The 24454-nt window shown below is 37.2% G+C and overlaps 1 protein-coding gene across 1 annotated transcript in view; it reads right to left on the bottom strand.

Annotated features, from left to right (window-relative positions):
* The window catches only part of clvs2 (clavesin 2), a 29550-nt gene extending 7630 nt beyond the window's left edge, over positions 1-21920 (bottom strand). The window contains exons 1-4 of the mRNA XM_048207413.1: positions 20717-21920; positions 16254-16428; positions 2609-2719; positions 2115-2335 (exon numbers count right to left, since the gene is read on the bottom strand). Coding sequence (XP_048063370.1) covers positions 2115-2335; positions 2609-2719; positions 16254-16428; positions 20717-21105 — 896 coding nt within the window. The 5' untranslated portion in view covers positions 21106-21920. The remainder of the gene's footprint in view (positions 1-2114; positions 2336-2608; positions 2720-16253; positions 16429-20716) is intronic.
* Positions 21921-24454: the final 2534 nt, after the last annotated feature.

Here is a 24454-nt window from a genome sequence, read left to right as displayed (position 1 = left end):
CCCATTCAAACACAGACTGTTACTTTATCAAAAAGAGCTGTGTTTAAAGGTACCCTAGAATCAAAAAATGAATTTACCTTGGCATAGTTGAATAACAAGAGTTCAGTACATGGAAATGACATACAGTGAGTCTCAAACTCCATTGTTTCCTCCTTCTTATATAAATCTAATTTGTTTAAAAGACCTCCAAAGAACAGGCGAATCTCAACATAACACCGACTGTTACGTAACAGTCGGGATCATTAATATGTATGCTCCCAATATTTGCATATGCCAGCCCATGTTCAAGGCATTAGACAAGGGCAGAACGTCTGGATGTGCACAGATGAATCAACAGACTAGGTAAGCAAGCAAGAACAATAGCGAAAAATGGCAGATGAAGCAATAATAACTGACATGATCCATGATAACATGATATTTTAGTGATATTTGTAAATTGTCTTTCTAAATGTTTCGTTAGCATGTTGCTAATGTACTGTTAAATGTGGTTAAAGTTACCATCGTTTCTTACTGTATTCACAGAGACAAGACTGTCGTTATTTTCATTTTTTAAACAATGCAGTCTGTATAATTCATAAACACAACTTAATTCTTTATAAATCTCTCCAACAGTGTGTAATGTTAGCTTTAGCCACGGAGCACCATCAAACTCATTCAGAATCAAATGTAAACATCCAAATAAATATTATACTTACCCGATTAGACATGCTGCATGACGAACACTTTGTAAAGATCCATTTTGAGGGTTATATTTGCTTTGTTTATGCTGTTAAAGGCATGCGTGAGCTTCAGGGGCGGGGAGCACGAGAATTTAAAGGGGCCACGCAAGGAATCGGTGCATATTTAATTATGCCCCAAAATAGGCAGTTAAAAAAATGAATAAAAAAAAATCTATGGGGTATTTTGAGCTGAAACTTCACAGACACATTCAGGGGACACCTTAGACTTATATTACATCTTTTGAAAACACATTCTACGGCACCTTTAATCATAAAGCTAGGGAGTCGGTTGCTAAGCACTGTAACCTAGAAGAAACAGACAGTATGCAGCTAAAATGTGTCTCCTTTAACAAACACTGTAGCTTCTTTATGCCTCTAGCAAAGCTGCTTATTTTTGTTATCCAGAGCAATTCTCTTGATAATTCTACATGAGTGAAGACTGCAAGCAAGCAAACGCTGTTTCCATGGCAAGCCACCAAATGATTTCATTTAACAGTCATAACAGAAATAAACAACATACATAATACGTGCTTGTTTTAGAGCACCAGTGTTATTATTGTTAACAAAAAATAAAATTAAAACTATTTAGAAAAAAATTTTGGTAAGTGAAATAAAGCTGAAATATGGAGCCCCGCACATGACAGGCAAGGGAAAAAATAGTAAATCGTGCACACAATTTACTCTTTCGTTCCCTCGATTTATAAATCGTGTGCATGATTTACTAATTCATTCCCTCAATTTACAAATCATGCACATGATTTAGCAAATCAAGGGAATGAATTAGTAAATTGTGTGCACGATTAAGCCTAATATTTTTTTCCTGCATGTCATGTGCGGGGCTCCGTACTAAAACTATAAATATAAAATAAAAACTTTCAAAAACTTAAAAAAGAATTTAGAAAATTAGAAAAATGTTACTAATTTTGTTTTGAGGTCTCCTACAATAAGTCTTTGATTGATCACAACATTTATTTCCATCAAGAAGTGCATCAATTTTTGGTCAAGATCTTATATTGACAATGCAAGAGGTGAGCACTTTGTAAAGTCTACTCCAGCACATCCCAAAGACTTTCAATGAATTTAACGTCTGGACTCAGAGGTGCCAATGTATAATATAATATAATATAATATAATATAATATAATATAATATAATACTAAAATAACACTGGAGAGCACTATACAAACTAAAACATCTTGGAGATGATCTAGCGGTTGGTTAGCACATATGCTCTGACATTGAGTCATGGTGCTTGTACATACAGTGCAAGTTAATGCAGCGATCTTGTCCTCTTTTTCCACTATCCTTGCATAAAACTTAAAGATGGCAACAGGCAAAAAAATGAGATAAACTCAAACAAAAAGAGGTCATCTAAAAAAAAATGACAAGTACAAACCTTTTCATGGTTTTGGGGGACAGATCTTTCTCCAGGTCTTTGACAGACAAGGTATAGGATTCAGGGCAGTAGTCCGTCTCCTCGTCATATGCGTGGTCAAGCAACGTCCTGGCCCAGGTGCCCATATCGTAAGGAGGCAACATCCCACCCAGCTCAGATGGCAGAATCTCAGGCAAGATCAGCTGGTGCAAGCTGTTCAGATTGTTTCCATGCATGAAAATCTAAATACACAACAGAGAAAATATTGTTATTATTTGCCTGGTTATGTTTTCATACTAACTGTAAGCTGCAGCTTTTACTGTTTATCGGTCAGTGGTTTGCACTTATTTCTTTGGCATTACACTGTGCATTTTGTTGCACTGGCATGTTGTTGTATGTATATGAAAAGCCTATATATTGTAATGTTTACATAAACAGAAAAGCTAACAATTATATGTAATATAAGTGACTGAAGAAAAAAGAAAAACTCTAAAAATCAATAATAATTCTCTTACCCTTTTTCTTGTTTTGTCCTTGAGGAAAGGCCGGATGACTGTGTACAGAGCGTGGATGTACCAAGGTTGGTTGACAAAATGAATCCCTCCGAATCTAGCTGGGAAGCTATCCTGTGGGTAGTAGGGGGAAAAAAAGTACATAAATAAATATTATTATTATATTTAACATATAAATATAAAACAGGATATTATTTAAATTTTTTTTATAACATTTTATTTTATAAAATCAAACTGGTTCACTAAATTTTGTTTAAAAATGTTTTATGAAAACAAATGTTTATGCAAAAAAAAAATTCAGAATAGACGATGGTTCACATGAGAGTTACTTATGCTTATGCGAAGTACCTTGAAGTCTAGTTCACGATTCTACAGAGGATTACACCAAAAAGTGGGCATAATTCCCATTTCTCCTGATATCACACGGCTGAAGTTGATACATACTTTGCTGTGTTCACTAATCTGCCCTGAACAGTAATCCATATTCATAAAGCTGACTGCAAGGGTTCCGGAAAGCTTCATAATGATGCTGTCTTTCGCTAAGCTCACAAAATTCAAGTCTTAAGAAATGATGGTAAAAGATTTTCAAGTCTGGGTTTAAACTTATGCTCACCAAGGTGGCATTTATTTGATCAAACATACAGTAGAAACATATAAATACATATTTTTCATATACATAATTTTCTATTTGAACATATTTCAAAATCTAATTTATTCCTGTGATGCAAAGCTGAATTTTCAGTTTCATTACTCCAGTCTTCAGTGTCACATGATCCTTCAGAAATCATTCTAATATGATAATTTGGTGCTCAAGAAACATTTCTAATTATTATCAATGTTGAAAACAGTTATAATGTTTAATATTGTTGTGGAAAACATGCTATATTCCCCCAAATATTTTTTAACATTATAAATGTCTATTTGTTCAGTTAAATAAGCCTTGTCATTCAGTATCTAACTAATATGAAAGTCTATAAATCTCAACATACATAGATGTATTGGTTTCAATTGACTTTTTGCAATTGACATAGAATATCTTATTTTGGAATATGCAAGGACTCTAGGCTCTATACAATCAGTAACCTAACCTGTATCATCATCACAATCTATCATTTAGTAACTTAAACTAAATCCTAACTTTTGCTGCTCAAATAACTATCTTTCTTAAAACATACTATGCAATTTTTAAATTCAGTGCACATCATGGCCTTGTTTATTGCTTCTCATTGACTCATAACCGAACCGTGTTGTTGGCGCCACTGGCGTAACGCCGATGGTGGACAGCTGCAACTAAGCATGCCGTATAGACACAGAGGCCTCCAGGCCAGCATCCAGCAGCAGACCGCAGGCTTGTGGGTGCTAGGTCTGGCACTGGATATGACACAGAGGCAGGTGATGGCGCAAACGCATGGTGATTGGCCAGCACTTCAGAGGAGGAGCTATGCGGCATTTGCCAGCAGGTGGTGTCAGCAAATGCGATGATATCTCTGCTCTGGGACCTGCTGCTACCAAGTGAGATAAAGGTCTCAGCTGCATTAAACATGAATAGCTAAACTCTGGTGTGAGCTGGTGAAATCTGATTGATCTGTGTCCCTGCAGTGTGACAGTGGGAGGAGACAGATCTAGACGAGGGAGGGGAAGCTGCCAGAATGCTCTTTTTGCTGGATTCTAGGATTCAGAATTCACATGATCTGATCCTGCGATGCTGAAAAAGCATTATTATTAAATGTAACTATTAACAGACCATGATTAAACTGGGGCTCAGTTCCACAACCTAGCAAGCTAAATTGCTGTCTACTGTCTACTTAGGCAGCTACCTTCAAAAGCAGCATCCTAACAGAAATGGAACCTTATAAGTAACAAAAAGTGCACTTCACTCGAAGCATGGAAAATTTGATAATCGATATCAAGTCTGGTATTAACATGTTGCTAAACTAACACTGCATACTCTAAAAAATGTAAACATAGCTCACACACAATATTGAGTAATCCAGCTTAAATGGATCCAAGGCAGCCATTGTAACTAAACCTTAAAGCTTACAAAATCCCTTCCATACATTTTGGTAGATTATTATATTTTAAAGAGGTTTCTTTTGCAAAGAAAAATCTTTACATGGACACTTAAATGGACAGATTACCAAAAAATGAAAATTCAGTCATTATTTACTCGCTCTCATATAACGTTAGTTCCACAAAAGAAAGTAGGTTTATGGCCATGACACACCAAGCCGACGTAAAGCCCGGAACACAGCAAGCCAACGGTTGGTTTTTGTTCGTCGGCTGACTAAGTTTTCTCAGTGTGTTCCGCACCATCGGCTGAAGTTGGTCCTCGTGCTACTTGGCCGTCGGGTGTCGAGAGTCGGTTTGGTGTGTCAGGGCAACTTTGGACCCAGACACTGCCGACGTGAGCCAACCCCGCAGTCTGTTTTCGTCGCCGCTAGTTCGTTGCCATCGGTTTGGTGTGTTCCGGGCTTAAAGGGTTAGTTCACCCAAAAATGAAAATTCTATCATTTATTACTTACCCTCATGCCGTTCCAAACAGACCTTCGTTAATCTTTAGAACACAAATTAATATATTTTAGTTGAAATCCGATGGCTCCGTGAGGCCTCCATAGGGAGCAATGGACACTTCCTCTCTCAAGATCCATAAAGGTACTAAAAACACATTTAAATCGGTTCATGTGAGTACAGTGGTTCAATATTAATATTATAAAGCGACGAGAATATTTTTGGAGCGCCAAAAAAAACAAAATAACGACTTATTTAGTGATGGCCGATTTCAAAACACTGCTTCATGAAGCATCAGAGCACAAATGAATCAGTGTGTCGAATCATGATTCAGATCGCGTGTCAAACTGCCAACGGCTGAAATCACGTGACTTTGGCGCTCCGAACAGCAGATTCGACACACTGATTCATATGTGCTCCGATACTTCCTGAAGCATTGTTTTGAAATCGGCCATCACTAAATAAGTCGTTATTTCGTTTTTTGTTTTTTTTGGCGCTCCAAAAATATTCTCGTCGCTTTATAATATTAATATTGAACCACTGTACTCACATGAACCGATTTAAATATGTTTTTTGTACCTTTATGGATCTTGAGAGAGGAAGTGTCCATTGCCTCACGGAGTTATCAAATTTAAACTAAAATATCTTAATTTGTGTTCTGAAGATTAACGAACGGGTGTGGAACGGCATGAGGGTATAATAAATGACAGAATTTTCATTTTTAGGTGAACTAACCCTTTAAAAGAACTAGTGGTGACGAAAGCTGACAAGTTCGCATTTGAAGGCTGCATATGTCATCAAGGATGTCTTATTTAAGTATCTGTAATAAAATGGACTGTTATTCCTTGTGAGGTGTAAAATATTGTAATTTCTTTCTTACTTTGCAATAGAACAATTACTTTTCTTAAATGAGACCACCTCGATGACGTATGCAGCCTTCAAATGTGACCTCTGGAGGATGCAGCCTTCGAAATGAGCTTTTTATGTTGCCTCATGTCGGCTGCGTCTCGTCCAATAAAAACTGAGCTTGAACACACTAAAAGGACTACAGACGACGGTCAATTAGCATTCTGTGTGTAAGGAAATAACTGGTATCAATAGTCTATATTTGTCATTCAGAAAAGGAAACCGAAACTAGGACTGCAGATGTACAAACCGTAAACAAAGCAGCACTTGCTTACTATTTTGAATGTCAATCATGCTGGTCACTTTCTTCATTCCAGGCAAATGTTTCTCATGTTGCTGCTCATGAATGTTGCTCATGTTGTTATGAAAAATGTTTGCGCACTGGAATGCTCATGATGTAAAATTAGAACAGCCTTCTGTCTGACTCTGTGCCAACCATTTTGACTTCTTTGCTCTCTTTAATCACTTTCGCTTTTTTATTCTCCTGCACTGACTCATTCACTAAGCTGAACAGCCAATCAGAGCTCTCTCTCTCTCTCTTGTCTCTTTCGTGACGTAACACCGCTTTGACTGCCGGGTAAAGTTCTCTGCATAACTCGCAAACTAACGGCCACAAAGGGGTATTGTAAGTCCACAAGACTGAAAGTGCATAGAAGTGTGCCATTTGGGATTCAGTCATAGAAAGACGGTTCACTCTTATCAATGGGAGAAACTGCAACGTGCAATATGGTGGAATACGTCCCGCCTTCTAAGTAAAAGAGCCAATCTCTGATTGGTAAAGTCATTGCGAAACCTGAGACTCACGCTTAGGACTGCACATGCGCATTGGCTTGTCTAGCGTGAAAGAAAAGCTTTTTTAACGCTATTTGAGCTTAAAGGGATAGTTCACCCAAAAATGAAAATTCTGTCATTTATTACTTACCCTCATGCCATCCCACACCCTTAAGACCTTCGTTAATCTTCGGAACACAAATTACACGCAATCTGAATCATGATTCGATACGCTGATTCATTTGTGCTCCGATTCTTCCTGAAGTAGTGTTTTGAAATCGGCCATCACTAAATAAGTCGTTATTTAGTTTTTTTTGGCGCACCAAAAATATTCTTGTCGCTTTATAATATTAATATTGAACCACTGTACTCACATGAACCGATTTAAATATGTTTTTAGTACCTTTATGGATCTTGAGAGAGGAAGTGTCATTGCTCCCTATGGAGGCCTCACGGAGCCATCGGATTTCAACTAAAATATCTTAATTTGTGTTCCGAAGATTAACAAAGGTTTTACAGGTGTGGAACGGCATGAGGGTAAGTAATAAATGACAGAATTTTCATTTTTGGGTGAACTAACCCTTTAAGAAACATTTATGGGACAGTTCATGTCAGATTTTGTTGCTGATTTGAAATATGTTATTTAATAGTGAGTTTGCCTAGCAGTTTTTGAGATTTCAGGATTCCCCCATTCAAATGGATAGGACTTGGTCTTGGATGCCCAAAAATAGCTGCCCAAAGGCATTGCAAATATGGCCACCGAATGAACAGACTTTCCTTGAAAGGGGCTATGTGCCAATTCAACATGCTCAATCAGCCAAAATACCCCTGACGATGTTCAACTAGTGCCGATGGTGTGGAACAAACCGCAAAAACTGGGCCGGCTGACACTGAATGAAGGCCCGACTGTGGCCAATGGGCGACTTGGTGTATCAGGGCCCTTAGAAAAACACTAAGGTGAGTAAATGGTAAAAATGGTTCAGTTTTGAGTTAACAATCCATTTAAAACAATGGCTTCAAGATCACTCACCAAGTTCCACCTATAAGCAAATCAATTAAACATATAATTAATATTCATGAGCGAAACCATGCTACACTGAACCAGTGACAAAACATTAAATAAAGTAACTGAAGCCACATGGAAGAGCAGAAAACACACAAAAAAATATTTTAAATAAACTACTTAAAAACATAAAAGACTCTTTGGGAGTGATATGGGTTTATGCATTCTCCTGTTTTGGTCAAGTGATGCACTCAAATGGATTGTTGAAAAAGGCTTTAGTTTTCTTGTATTAGCTTGAATACAAATCCATCAAGCAGCTAACATAGATTCTGGCAGCAGGTCAGATTGACTAGAAAGGAGTAAAGCCACAGGATAATTGCTCTTAAAAGTGCCTCATCGTGAAATCAGGAACCATTTAAAACATCAATCTGCAATGTTAAATAATTACCGGTTTTAAACAGCGCCACTAAATTACAGTTTATCAAAGAACGGCTTTGCTTAGAGCTTTATGGAGTTGTTTTTAGTCTCTTTATAAGTTGATGGACCGCTGATTTCATCTGTGCATTTTGTTTCAGTGGCTTGACATGAAACATCCCTCTCTTTTCTTGGAGCCACTGATGATGCACGACTGAACTCCAGCAAAATAACTGGGGGGGAAGAAAAAAAAAAAAAAAATCCATTTGCTGGAGTCCTTTTGAAAGACATAGCTTGAGGAAAAGCTAGTATTTTATCATGGTCCCCTTACCAAATAATACATACCATATCAGTCAGAGTCAGTGAGCTGTCCTAGTTATAGTGACAGGATTCCTGGATAAGAAACATGATTTCTAAGAGCCTTTAGAAGAGAGCCCAAAATACAAATAGACTTTTTTTTTCTATCAGCATAAAGTGTGGTCCACATTCTGGCCTATTCTGATCAAGAATAGCTCACTTTTACAAACAGTTAGCATCCCGTTAGCAACACTTTATCTAAAATTAAGACAAATTAACCATAACCGAGCAAACCAGCAATACGAAGCTTCTCGCTCTGACACATGCCATTGCTTACGTCAATAATTGGAGCTCTACAGGAGACATTTTATCTACACCTGCCAGATCCAGCCCACTGAGCGTAGCAACGCAAGGCCGGTAACACAAAGACGAAGCGCTACTCACTAGCTGTCAGCTCTGCTACAGATCAGAACAGTCCCGTTATAGTGCGATAAACAGAGCGCGACCATAACTGTGCCACTTTGCAGAGAGCAAAACAATTAGTCTAACTCTAGTCCTGCAGGCCCAGATATGTCTAGTGCTGTTTCCCAGATAAGCAAGACGCGTAGAAGCTCTTTGCTTTCCGGGAGGCAGCGGATCTTAGCATCCAGATGAGCCGGTCTGACGTAAGGGATGCAAACCCATTCCATGTGCAAGTTGCTCTGTTGATTAAACAGAGACTGAGAAAGGCCTTGATCACACTTTCCTGTGTTTGCTTATGGGACAAAGACTGCTGGGCACTATAAATATTGCACAAATCTCATGCCCTGCCCCTGACCACATAGCTGTTCAAACAAAGAAAACTTGAATCAGATGTCTTTGGATTGGAGAGTGCAAACTGAGAAGAATTTAAAAGGGTAGATCACCCAAAAATGAAAATTCCATCATTATTTACACACCCTCATGCTGTTCCAAACCTATATAGGACGTTCTTTCTTCTGTTGAACACTAAAGAAGATACTTCAAAACTAAATGGGGCCCAAACAACACATTTTTGTATGTGTTCAACAGAAGAGCGAAAGGTTTGAAATGACATGAGGGTGCGTAAATGATGACAAAATTGTAGTTTTGGGTGAACTATCCCTTTAAGGTAAATTACATTCTGTAATACGGCTTTTGAGAGAAATACAAAAGAGAGATTACTTGTGGTGAAGGCGTAATGCTGCTGTGCCACTAAAAGGACTTTAAATCCATCTGTTGTAATGAGTTTCATTCTCCTCCTTTAATGATGGGGAGATGTACTTCAATCAACAAGACTGTTTCTAGAAGGCTAAAATAGACCCTTCTGCCTGTCTGAAGTCATCTGTGTGACATCTATTACACATTATTTAAATACCACAGATATATTGCAAGATTTTATATTGGTGTCTATTTACACCAAGTGCAAATGGAAATTACAACTCTCTTTGATTATATACTTTCATATAGGGGAGAAAGGGGCTAGTTGTCACAAACTATATCAGTATCTATGAGGTTTTGAATCAAGAGTCGATACATTAGAATTTTGTTATATATAAATTTAATCCTGAAAAAAAAAAATTTGCTATAGTTGTTGGGTAACAAGTAAATACAATAAAACCTTGCAATAGGGCATGTTGTCACAAAAGGTTATGTTGTCACAAGTTATGTTCAATGAAATGTATCTGGCAAAAACTGAAAACTAGCCCCGGTTTTACTGAGGAAATGTTTTGAAAGATATTTTTTTAATTGTAAAGATTACTAAAATGAATTGCATACACACAACTAATACAGACAAAATAAAATAAAATAAAATAAAATAAAATAAAATAAAATAAAATAAAATAAAATAAAACTTACAGCGCCAAAATACACACAATTAATATCAACAAAAAAATATATAATAATAAAATAAAAAATAAAACAACACTCTATAAATAAAATGTACTATTATTATTATTAATAAAATAAAATCATTACTTATACTCCAACTGATATCAGTCCCAGACAAGCAATAAAATACCCATTCCATGCAATAAGAAATGCCAACGTGATCTCATGAGAATACATGTGTATTTTTACGTGTACATTTACTTATTTTCTTAGTTACTTACAAAAACGTACAATATTGACATATTTATAGCACTAAAACGTAAAATACATACGTATTGACAGCAATAAAACGTAAAATGTAAATTTTTTACGTATTCAAGTGTGAATGTGTATGAATTCCCATGTATATATATAATATTTCTGTAATTGTTTAACCATTTTGTAATATTTAGTTTGTTTGCTGTGAGACACAAAATGCGTTTTCTCCTATGCAGCGAATGACAATACAACCATGAGATAACGTTACACCAAATACAACATAAATTCAAAAATCACATCAGTTTTATTTGTTCGCTGTACTCCGAATCTTTAGAATCTATATGTTTACAAGATCTAAATTCAGCCCTTCCATTCTTCATTTCATTCTCACATTTCTCATTTCTTGACCGTCACGGTCAAAGCCCACGCACATAATGATTCAAATTTGAAAGTTGCGCCATAGAAAAGCGTTACGACATGGTTTACAGCACTGATATCGAATGCTCATTAGCTCTCACCTGCTTCGTCACAGATTGCGCCATGTTTTAGTCAATTGGCATTTGAAATGAGTGTGCGCCTTCACGGACACACGTCCGGATATTGCTGAGTTTGATGCGTTCCTAGGTCAACATATCTTGTTGATCCTGGAACAACATTCTAGTCTGAAAATTAAGTCTTAACCCTATTCCTACCCCTAAACCTAACCCTACCCATATGTTATCCCAAAAATCAGATGGAAATGATAGATGAATAACACTGATGTAGAAGCATCAATTCATGATTTTAAGCCTAAACTTGACATAATCTGTAAACTTGTCCCTCAAATCTGATTGGTTGATTTGAATGTTGTTCCAGTGTCAACAAAGATGTTGACCCAGGAACATGCTGAACTCAGCAATATCAGGTTGTGCTTCACAGACAGAAGCTTTTTTGCAATAAATAAATTATTGTGATTACATTTTCTGTTATTCTTTTATTTATAATAGTACGTAGTTTTAAGAAATGGGTAGGTTTAGGGGTAGGTGTAGGATTAATGGCTCAAAATATCGTTTTAATGCTATATTGTTACTAAAATGGTCATTTTCCTACACATTCTGTACATTATGTTTTAATCTTTTAATATTCTGTATAAAATGGGTATGTTTAGGTTCAGGGTGTGGTTTAGGGATCTTACATTTACCTATAAAATGATAAAAGGGAAATTATACATATATCTTTATAGCATTAAAAAGATTCGTAAATATTTTACATTTTTCGCTGTAAACATGTAATAATGCCACGTTTAAATGCTGCCAATACGTCCATGTTGTAAGTTTCAGCACCTATCCAAACGTACAAAAATGTACGTTTTATGTCTTTGAAAGTTACGTATTAATACCTACGTATTAACAATGAGACCAGGCTGGAAATGCACACAACTTATAAAATAAAACAAAATCAAACAGCACTTTATAATTATTGAAATAAAATTGTTGCTGATATTCCAACACCTGACATCAGTCCCAGACAAGCAATAAAAAAACCTTACAGTGCAATAAAAATGACATTTTATGGGAATGCAAGAATGCCACGCTTGTCAATCTGTCAGTACAATGAACTTCCTGTGCTTTTTAAGATGCACTTTAAGTGCCCTACATAGAAACACACATACGGACACGGTGGCTGAGTGACATGAGTGCGTCTCTCTCTCTGTGAGCACAGCCCATCTGGAGGGTGCATTGCATGGCGGTTGGACAGGTTGCCAGGGAAACTCGGCATGGGGTGGGCTGGGGAAGATTGGCCCATTGTGATTGGCTGCCAAGCGTGGGTTATTTCTCAAGACTAAGAGAGACAAAAGGCATGTCCAAAGCACAGAAGCAAACAACAGAGGCTGAAACAACAAAGCACTGCTCCAGGAAAGCCAGGACCTCTTTCTTTCACTTCTTTTCGACTCGGGAGTATGTTGCTGTCTATTGATTTTGCTAAGAACAGCCATTTTCTGCACATCAAGTGCTCTTTTCTGAGCCACCATTTGCTAGAAAACATATATGATAGATGGCTCTATTGTAAACTAATAATAAAAACATAATACCTCAAAGAACAGTCAATGGTCATTGCCTGCAAACCATGAGGTTTTTAAGGAAGAATCCATTAGTTCTATTTTAACCTTGCAAAACATACATGAGCTTCTGGCATAAAAAGTACTTCAATAGCAACAGATTGTAGTTCATCAAATGGACTCAGCAGAAAGAAAAAATGAGCAGAGAACATAAGGGACTTATGTTCGTACTTCTATTCCTTCAATCCATGTCCTTCCATTCTTTCTGTTTCTGTCACTCATTCTCTCTTTCATTTTTTTTTCACTCACTGGTATGACAATAAGTTAAGTTAAAACACCAGAAAGCTTACAAAGAAAGCACTGAGCCATCAAAAAAAGGTTTTGATGCTTCATTATGTTGATGATAGAGACAGACAGATGTCCATATGAACAATGCCATCAGACTGATGTAACGCTTCACATGACCCTGCACTTTTGGGTCGGAGAGCTGTGCGCTTTTCCTGCGGGCTCTAAACGTCATGTTTAATGACTCAATGTACATACTGTTGCTCTGTCACTGTCAAAATAGAACCATGGGGCGTCACACCTCTCATTCTAGCATTCTCGCATTAATATAAGCATTTGAGAAATGCTATTCGCATACACTTCCGTTCAAAAGTTTGGGGTCGGTAACACGTTTTAATATTTTTGAAGATTGGCATGTTTATGGATATGGCAATGTTAATGTTTTTGGTCATGGGAGAATAGATCTGCTATGCTGATGCAGCTGCATATGTAACATACATGAAGTAATCCCGTAGCAGATCTATACAGGTGGAGCTGGGGATGGTGCGGGTTTCTGAAAGCGCGCTGCACACTACTACCAGCAACACACTGGTATTTGTTTAAATGTTGAGCCGTAGCTCCTTTGCCACTGATGCAACAACAACCAATCAGCTACTATGTAGATAATGACGTGATCAATACCAAATGAGTTAGACCGATCAGCCTGCCCCATCTAGAGTTTCATGCCAGAACTAAGTATTAAAAACTGCAATATTGTGAAATATTATGAAATATTATTAGTTTCATATTTGACATGGTTTGCTTTGAAGTACTTCAATTTGACAGCCATAATTATGAAAAGGTACTTGAAAAGTACTTGAATGGGAAAAAATCAGTTTGAATGAGGTTTGAAAGCAATATCTTTGTCATACTATCCTTTCAATGGTTAAGGGGATTTTCCATGACTGGGACAGCGCTGGTCAATGCATTCATCTCTATTAAGTGAAGCGCCAGATTCAGCGTCACCCCGGAGTCGCTTTGCTTGTCACCACCTACTGGCGGTACTATGTAACCTGCACTGAAGTCACTTATAAATCCCTATGATTAACTTAAAGTAATTTATCTATCTATTTACCTTTTAAAAAGACAATAAAGAAATTGTTTGATAAGTATCTGTATGAACCCTGATTTGAATATATTTTAAAATGTAATTTATCCTTGTGGCGGCATCATTCTAATATGCTGATTTGGTGCTCAAGAAACATTTCTTAATTTTGATTTCTTATTGTCAATGCTGAAAACAGTTTTGCTGCTTTAATTTTTTGTGGAAACTATACATTTTTTAGGATTGTTTGATGAATAGAAAGTTCAAAAGAACAGCAATTATTTGAAATAGATATCTTTTGTGACATTCACTGTCACTTTTGATCAATTAAATGCATCCGTGCTGAATAAAACTATTAATTTCTTTCAAAAACAGAAAATAAAATCATAATAACTTCAAACTTCTAACTAGTAGTGTAAATCTGTAAATGCATGCATTCAAGTCGCTTCATGTAACATTTTATGCATGCAAACTGGATCAAAAATGCAAAAAAAATCTGAATTCCTGTAAATATTTACACATGTAAGTGATGACTTCTGCTGACAAGCTAGCTGCTGAGCACTCTTTCGAACTGTAACTAATTAGCTGTAGCTGTTTTCCCTCAATCTACGCTATTGTTTCCCTTTCAAACGGCTACAAAAGAGATGTCCCACTCAATGTGAACAGCACACTGTGGATGCAAGATGCTAATGGCGGCGATCAATTATTCACCGGCTAATCTGTCTGAAGAGGCACTGGAATGTGGAATAGGCTCATCATGGACCCGCATTAATATTCAGTCAACAGGCTTCACTCTGCACTGCCTACATGTCATATCAGACCAAAGCCCTCCTCAAAAGAGTGATGTCTAAATGAGAGCTTTCAAGAGGCTGCTTCTGGAAATGGACGATGTCTATGCGCAGACTAGCTCTTGTTAAATGCACAGTGACCATTTCACGATTGCTGCTCAGTTATGTGTCATAGTGATGTTAAATGACTACAATTTATGCAATATGAGTGTCCATGCAAAACACACCACCATTGTTGTGGGTGGTTGCCAAGGTGTTGCTATGCGGTTGCTGAGGTCTCTTTGATATCGGTCGCTGTGATTTTGCCAAGACAGACATGTTTTGTTGATCCTGGAACAGCATTCCTGTCCAAAAACTTAGTCCTAACGCTATCCCTACTCCTAAACCTAACCCTACCCATAACCTCTTAAAATAAAAGGTGAATGATATGTGAATAAGAATGGTGTGGTAACCCTTGTTGTAACTTGACATTAACTGTCAACAAGGAGGATGATCCAGGAACAGTTTTGCTCATTTTAGCACATACAAGGTGACAAATGTTACCCCAAAATGCTTAGAAAATTAATATCACTCAATTAGCTGCAAATTTCAGGTAATACAAATAAATTGTGCAGCAAAATGTAATGCTTGTGGTTAAAGGAATAGTTCGCTAAAAACAATGAAAATTTCATCATATATACTCAATTTCATGACGTTTCAAACCTGAATTACTTTATATCTTCTGCAGAACACAGAAGAAGATATTTTAAAGAACTTTCGACTGTTTTTGTCCAAACAATGAAAGTTAATGGGGTCCAAAACACCACTAGACATTTCTCAAAATATCTTCTTTTATGTTCCACAGAAGAATGGAAGTTTGGAATGTCATGAGGTTGAGTAAATGATGAACAGTGTCTGTTTGGAACCTATGTATGAGCAATTATAATAGAGATGCTTGCCTTAGCGAACACCACTAATAAATGTTAAAAATGTGATGTACTTCATTATAATGAAAGGGAATGGATCTCAGACAGATGCTCACTAATATAAATCACTTGAATAACAACTCCTAAGAGAACTACTAACACACTACACTATTTCTTAATGCAACTACTTTTAAAATTAAAATAAATTAGGCAACTAAACTCATTCTTGGTTTCTATGCAGATCGTGTTCCCTTGTGTTGGGTCAGCTACCGTTCATGTTACTCACAAAGAGAATAATAAATGTTTGACAGGAGAGGGATTCCTCTACAAGCACCTGTTCAGCCTCACACATGCACAATTACTTTAAGCAATTCTTATTATTTAAACCTGATGCATGCTTCATGAACGTTACATATTTGATATAATACATCGCTTCTAAGAACATCGACTGATAAATTGAAGATGCATGAAGGCACAGATTTGAAGAACGCTTTTGTAATATCCATGTTGACTCTCTGTATAAACATAACTATAAGATTAAAATAAATCAGTTGTTGTTACCTGCAGGCCCTCGATTGCCAATCTCAGCATGCTTGGAGTTAGCTTGGAAGCTTGCTTGAAAGTGAAGTTACTCCAGTCAATGATCAAGACAAATCCATTTACTTGTAGCTCAGGGTCTTCTATCATTGCCTCCAGAGAAAGTAAAATAGCCCGCAGAATATCCACAAAAGTGTACCTGGAGATAAGCACAAGCCATTAGGAAGGTTTGCAAACAAACTCTAAATGTGAGTTCAGTACAGTGCTCACCGTAAATGAGTACACCCCCTTTGAAAGGTAACATTTTAAACAATATCTCAATGAACACAAAAGCCATTTCCAAAATGTTGACAAGACTAAGTTTAATATAACATCTGTTTAACTTATAACATGAAAGTAAGGTTAATAATATAATTTAGATCACACATTTTTCATTTTTACTCAAATTAGGGTGATGCATAAATGAGTACACCCCACAACAAAACCTACTACATACTTTGTATGGCCTCCATGATTTTTAATGACAGCACCAAGTCTTCTAGGCATGAACCAGTTGGCGACATTTTGCAACATCTATCTTTTTCCATTCTTCAAGAATGACCTCTTTTAGAGACTGGATGCTGGATGGAGAGTGATGCTCAACTTATCTCTTCAGTATTCCCCATAGGTGTTCGATTGGGTTCAGATCAGGAGCCACTGAATCACTTTCACCCTGTTCTTCTTCAGAAATCCAACAGTGGCCTTAGATGTATGTTTAGGATCATTGTCATGTTGGAAAAGTGCACGACGACCAAGGGCACGGAGTGATGGTAGCATCTTCTCTTTCAGTATAGAGCAGTACATCTGTGAATTCATGATGCCATCAATGGAATGCAGCTCCCCGAAACCAGTAGCACTCATGCAGCCCCACATAAGGACACTGCCACCACATTTCACTGTAGGCACCATGCATTTTTCTTTGTATTCCTCACCTTTGCGACGCCATACAGTTTTGAAGCCATCAGTTCCAAAAACATTTATCTTGGTCTCATCACTCCAGAGTATAGAGTCCCAGTAGTCTTCATCTTTGTCAGCATGGGCCCTGGCAAACACTATGCGGGCTTTTTTGTGCCTGGGCTTTAGGAGAGGCTTCTTTCGTGGATGGCACCGCGTGCCATTCCTCTGCAGCGTACGCCGTATTGTGTCACAGGAAATAGTCACCCCAGTTTGGCTTTCTACTTCTTTAGATAACTGCAGTGAACTTGCATGCCGATTTTCTTCAACCCTTCTCATCAGAAGACGCTCCTGTCGAGGTGTTAACTTCCGTGGACGACCTGGACGTCTCTGTGAGATGGTTACAGTTCCATCTTTTTGCTACAGTATTCTGACTGATAAGTAAAGCTTTGCTGATCTTCTTGTAGCCTTCATCTTTCTGGTGTAAAGAAATTATTTTCTTTCTCAGGTCTTGTGACATTTCTCTTCCATGTGGTGCCATTGCTGACAGCATGAAATGGGAAGGAGTTTTAACACCCTTTTATAATCAGCTGTGTAATGAATAATTAGACTCACCTGTGGTTGAATTCTTGTTAAATTAGACATTTGTAGTCTAAAATTTAGCTTTGCTCCAGAGACTATCAGTGGGGTGTACTCATTTTTGCATCACCCTAATTTAAGTAAAACTGAAAATTTTGTTCTCTAAGTTACATTATTAACCTTACTTTCATGTTATAAGTTAAACAGATGTTATATAAAACTTAGTCTTGTCAACATTTTGGAAATTTGTGTTCATTGAGATATTGTTTAAAATGTTACTTTTCAAAGGGAGTGTACTCATTTACACTGAGCACTGTATATATACATATATATTCTCATACAGTAACTGGGTAAGTGTGCTTCATATTAGTCAATATTGGTGTTTAAACTTCATTAGTACATCTCCCATAATGCTTGAATAAATGTAGGAAATCAGGCCTGACTTGACCCTAGTGCTCATCACACATTGTTCCTGTGAGAGGATGCCAGGAGCCCTGCCATCCAAGGCAATGGTGCTACTGGCATGGATTCAAAGGCTGTTTGATATGGACTCGAGCACTATGTACTCTCCAGTCTAAAGAGGTGAGACTCCAACAGTAAGCGCCATGATTTCTCACAACATTAAAACAAATAAAATCTGGAGAAATACATGCACATATATGATTTAAAGGGATAGTTCACCCAAAAAATTAAAATTATCTTAAGATTTACTCACCCAAAAGCCATCCTAGGTGTATATGACTTTCTTCTTTCAGACGAACACAATCGGAGATATATTTAAAAATATCCTGGCTCTTCCCAGCTTTATAATGGTAGTAAATGGGGAAATGCATCCATCCATCATAAAAATTATCCACACAGCTCCAGGGGGTTTCAAGGCCTTCTGAAGTGAAGTGATGGGTTTTTGTAAGAAAAATATCCATATTTAAAACTTTATTAACTCTAATAACTAGCTTCCGGCAGACGGCCGTACACATCGATTTGAGGCAGAAGAGTAACCCCTGATCTGTCGCATGTTGTAAAGATGAACGCAGAAGCACAGAGGACAGAGCAAAACACCGTTCACAAATTAGAAGTCTAAAACAAGACATTTTAAAGAGAAATGTCAGACGATTTCGATACATAAGAGAAGAGGAGCTTGAGTTCGTTGCACAGCCCTATTTGTTTGAACCGCGAGAGGAATCTCATCTCATGATACTGCTTCATCCTGCGTCATGCATCACGTCAGGGGTTAATCTTGTGGCGCAAGTCAACTTATGCGTACGGTATATGCATATATGCGTACGGTCGTCTGCTGGAAGCTAGTTATTTTAGTTTATAAAGTTTTAAATATGGATATTTGTCTTATAAAAACCCATCACTTCAGAAGGCCTTTATTAAACCCTTGGAGCCATATGGATTATTTTTATGATGGATGGATGCAGTTTTTAGGCTTCAAAATCACACCTCCCATTCACTACCATTATAAAGCTTGGAATGGATATTTTGCACAATATCCGATTGTGTTCGTCTGAAAGAATAAAGTCATACACACCTATGATGGCTTGAGGGTGAGTAAATCATGGGTTAATTTTCATTTTACTCTTAAATATGCATGAAAGTCACTACATTACATACAAAATATGTATGACGCAAGTGTCCAAAGATTGTTGAGGTCACTGTAGATAGATAGTGCTTTACTAAAGTCTTGGATTTGGGCTATAAGTTCAAGGAGTGAATCAAAATGTTTTCATTTGGAACTTTAGGGCACATTTAAGCTCACACACTTGTATTCATATACACCCGACCTCACACTTAGAAGAAAAGGTTCTAGAACCTTGAAGGTTTCTGTCATCAATTCATTAATTAATTGCATTTTTTGAATTGTAATTAAATTTTATGAATGAAACATACTGTAAACATACTTTATCACTAGAAAAACATTTGAAATTATCTGTTAAACATGAAATTACTATGCAATCATTTAAGACATTTCACTGTATCTAGAACCTTTTTGGCATAAAGTGTCAAGAAACCCAGGGTTCCATATTGAACCCTACTGAACCTTTTTTTCTAAGAGCGTATATGAATACCTTGATTACACTGTAAGAAATGTATTTATTTAATTAAATAATTTGACATTTAGTCGATCATCCAATGGTCACTTACAGTGCTCTTATTGCAGTGTCCCTGGAATAACCTGGGATGAAGTGCTGTACTCAAGGACACATCGATGACAGATTAACCCTTGTTGGGTCTGAACTCTCAGCCAAGCCTATATGAGGCTATATATGAGCAATGTTTTTGTTGTTGTTTGGGTATTTAAAAAGGCATTAATAAATGCAAAAAATACCTCTTATATTTCAAGTGAAAGTCAGCATGTTGTACATGCAGGTAGCCATTTTGACATGTGCCAAGACCCTAAGACTGTATGACTGTAAGAGAATGTATGTCAAGGTCATTAAGTTTTTTTGATTAGATGAAGCATTTTGAGAGAGTTACTGTCTGTTCTTTAAAATAGAAGATAACAGTAAATATTCCAGGGGTACATGTCGAATTTATGTTGTCATACTACAAATGGCATATATGAAGGACAGTCATGTAGAATATTGGGTCAGGTCAAAGGTCACCACCTATTATGGCTTGGATGTAACATCAAACCCTCGATAGTTAAAATATCTCTTGAAAATCTCTCCACTTTCAAATAAAATGATGTAGAAAATGGCATAAATGTTCTATAGCAATGTTACATTTTTAACTTGTCACATGTTTTAACATCCGACACATCCTTATTTGTCACTACAAATAGTAATGCAATATGTGTAACTTAACATGGGCACCGTAATGTACACCGTTACTGTACCTTTAACTTAACGCCTCATAATGTCTAAACATCACGCTCTAGTCTGGTGAATGACAGAAGACTGATGCTGAAAAGACAGCTCAGACAGTGCGCGTCATTACCCACAATTAGCCAAAATCCAATAGCACCTTACCTGCTCTGATCCCAGTTCGCTGCGAACAGAACCAGAATCTTCCTCCCGTATCTATCCAAATTGGACAGAACCCCAGGAAATCCATCCTTCAGAGCCTGCTTGATCCCGGGATCGGTGGCCTTCAGGTTCTTGAACATATCTAGGTTCTGTTGCCGGTACTCAAAGTACTGGGCCAGGAGGCGGAAGGCCTCGAAATGGTTAAATTTCCGGGCTCTGAGAAAGCGCAGGATGAAAGCATCGTCTGTCCTGAGAAAGCCAATGTCTGGACGGGTGATGATCATGTCCCTCACCTCCTGTATGTCCTGATGCAAAGTGTCGGGGTTCTCCTTTAACTCCACCTTGGCTTTCTCCAGGGTTTCTGGAGACAGGCCTGCCTGTAAATGAGTCATTGTCTTTGCAATGGACCAAGGCTGACTATACTGTATATACTACACTAAATATGCTCTATGTAATTGATTATGAAAATGCCAATCATAAAGAGCCCTGTCACTGCAGTGCTTTCAAATAAACCCTGACTTTGGAGATGGTCCTGAGTGTAAGCTATGACACCGTTAGTTCACCTTATGAGTTCACCTGTATCGTGGGTTTTTTTTTTTTTTTTTTTTTTTAATTCACATACATTCATCTGGTCGTGCTCATCGATTGTATATGTCTATGGCTTAAGCAGGCTGAAATCGTCTTAGTTTGCGTATGATCAAATCTGAGGCATTGACTCGACCACAAAATCCGTTCATTCATTCCATCCCACCCCAAAAGCATCTAAGAACGAGCATCACGGTTAAAAGCGCTGCTCTATCCTACCATCATCAAGCGGCCAGGCAATGCGGCACCCTGCAGCATCTCTTGTCATGAGTCTCCATTTAACGCGCATTTCAAATGTTGCCGTGAATTGGAGTCCGAGCATCATCACGATCCCAAGTCTCTCTCAGCGCTCCGTTTTCATCCTATACGTCCTTCGGAAGAGACGATATGGTGTCGGTCCTGGTCCGTATGGTTCCGGTGATGTGGTGGATGGTTTACGTCAGTGCTGCTGCTGCTGCTGCTGTTGCTTCGCTTTGTTGCTGATGAGAGTGACTTCAAGCATCGCTCCGGTGATACAGTCTGTCCGTCATCACATGGCGGAGGAGGGGAGAGCGTTCGCTCTGTATCCTCCCGAGACTCACTAAATAAAGGTTTGGCCATTTTTTGGCACTTGCCATATTTTTTTTTTACGTTTCACATATCGTGGATGGTGCATTTTTTTTCTGGGGAAAAAGTACCACAACAGTATTATTATTAATAATTACAATAAATTATCATCGATATCTTTATTTATTTATTTATTTAGTGGCGTTCTTCTTGTTTGGGGATGGCATATTTTAAATTTTGAATATATTTACATTAAATATGATTACACAAATATAAAGATACATTTCATACTAATGTAAACAATAATATTTAAAGGGTTAGTTCACCGAAAAATGAAAATTCTGTCATTAAGTACTCACCCTCATGTGGTTCCACGCCTGCAAGACCTTCGTTCATCTTCAGAAGACAAATTAAGATATTTTTGATAAAATCCGATGGCTCAGTGAGGCCTCCATTGCCCTCAAGATAATTAACACTTTCAATGCCCAGAAAGCTACTAAAGACATATTTAAAACAGTTTGACGAGAATATCTTTTTCACGCAAAAAAGCAAAATAACGACTTTATTCAACAATATCTAGTGATGGGCGATATCGAAACACTGCTTCGAAGCTTTACGAATCTTTTGTTTCGAATCAGTGGTTCGTTACGTCATAAGCATTTCAAAATGTTTCAAAATTTCAATGGTTCACGTGACTTTGGCAGTTTGATATCAAAAGATTCGTAAAGCTTTGAAACTTCATGAAGCAGTGTTTTGAAATCGCCCATCACTAGACATTGTTGAATAAAGTCGTTATTTTTTTATTTTGGCGCACAAAAAGTATTCTCGTCGCTTCATAATATTAAGGTTGAATCACTGTACTCACATGAACTATTTTAAATATGTCTTTAGTAGCTTTCTGGGCATTTGAAAGAGATAATTATCTTGCTGTCAATGGAGGCCTCACGGAGCCATTGGATTTTATCAAAAATATCTTAATTTGTGTTCCGAAGATGAAAGAAGGTCTTACAGGTGTGGAACGACATGAGGGTGAGTAATTAATGAGAGAATTTTCATTTAATGACAACCCTTTAATGACAACAAAACAAATAATAATAATAATAATAATAATATAAATTGTTTGTTTTTTTTCATTATGAATAAAAAACAAAAAATAATGATAATGTATTAATATTATTATTATTCAAACCAACACTACACTGCACTAAACTGCTGTTGTCACTAAAGTCAGGTTAGTCAAGTCAAGTCACCTTTATTTAAATGTATACAATACAGATTGCTTCAAAGTAGCTTTACAGGGATAAACAGGAAAAAATGATTCAGTGATGCAAACAATTCTCCTATAAATCAGCTCTAAAAAGAAAAAATATATATAAGGCATCATTGTTCAGCTGAGGTCAGTTTAGTGTTGATTCAGTTTCATTTAATTACTGTGTAAAGTACATCAAATATGAAACAGTGATGTAATTGTCTTGCTCAGTTCAGTTCTCATCCAATAGAGTCAGTACAGTCAAATCAATAATATTGCTGAATATTGTGTCCGCAACTAACCAAGCCAGAGTTGACAGGGACAAAGAGCATTCTGACGTAGAACCTGGAAGCGCTGCGCTGTGTACAATGTCAACAGTGTAGGAGACTGACAGGAAAGAGAAGAAATTGTTGAATAAAGTCATTATTTTTGTTTTGTTTTTGCGCACAGTTTTTGTTTTGTTTTGTTTTGTTTTATTCTCCTCGCTTCATAACATTAAGGTTGAACCACTGTAGTCATGTTAACTATTTTAACGATGTCTTTACTACCTTTCTGGGCATAGGGAGATAAGAAAGCTCTTGTATTTCATCAAAAATATCTTAATTTGTGTTCCTAAGATGAATGAAGGTCTTACGGGTTTGGAACGACATGAGGGTGAGTAATAAATGACATAATTTTCATTTTTGGGTGAACTAACCCTTTAAGAGGTATTGCCTATGGGTCAAGTAGCCACAAGGCTTTGAATTCAAACTAGATGCAGTTGTGATGCCATAAAATAAACAAATGCAGTTGCAAGCAGAATTGCACAGGTTAAACTAGCTGCAGCCAAAGCAGTGAATCAAATCATATTAACCCTCTGAATAATAAAACATATTCAGAAACAGAAGTCGAGCCTTTAGGCTATCCGTAACCATCCACTAGTTCAGGCCTGCAAAGCGCTCAGTCGGTCTAAAACACATGCATAGAAACACATGTTAAATTGAAATGCACACACCACCGAGGACACGTACATCCACATATGGTCAAACAAAAGCATGCACACACACTTACAGGAAAGTACTTGACTGAGCGCAATCAAAGCCCTCAAGCACCATCTGTGATGATGCAGTCTATTTCTATTCCGAGTGGACTGATTCTGTCCGGTGGCTATGATTTCATAATGAAGACCTCAGTAATAAGGCTGTTTTTTATGGATTCTGATAAATTATCCTTAAAATATGAATGCAAATTAAGTCTTTTAATTAAGTCATACCTCTGGACACCATTATATACACTTTTAATTTAGGCGGCATATTTTCTGATATCTGCTTTAAAAAGAATATTTGACGTAAAACGTTAATCTTTTTCATTGCCATGGAGAT

This window comes from Megalobrama amblycephala, linkage group LG11 (assembly GCF_018812025.1).
Source record: "Megalobrama amblycephala isolate DHTTF-2021 linkage group LG11, ASM1881202v1, whole genome shotgun sequence".
Lineage (NCBI taxonomy): Eukaryota > Metazoa > Chordata > Actinopteri > Cypriniformes > Xenocyprididae > Megalobrama > Megalobrama amblycephala.
Note: the sequence above shows the minus strand (reverse complement) of the source record. Positions and strands in the feature narration are given on the sequence as shown.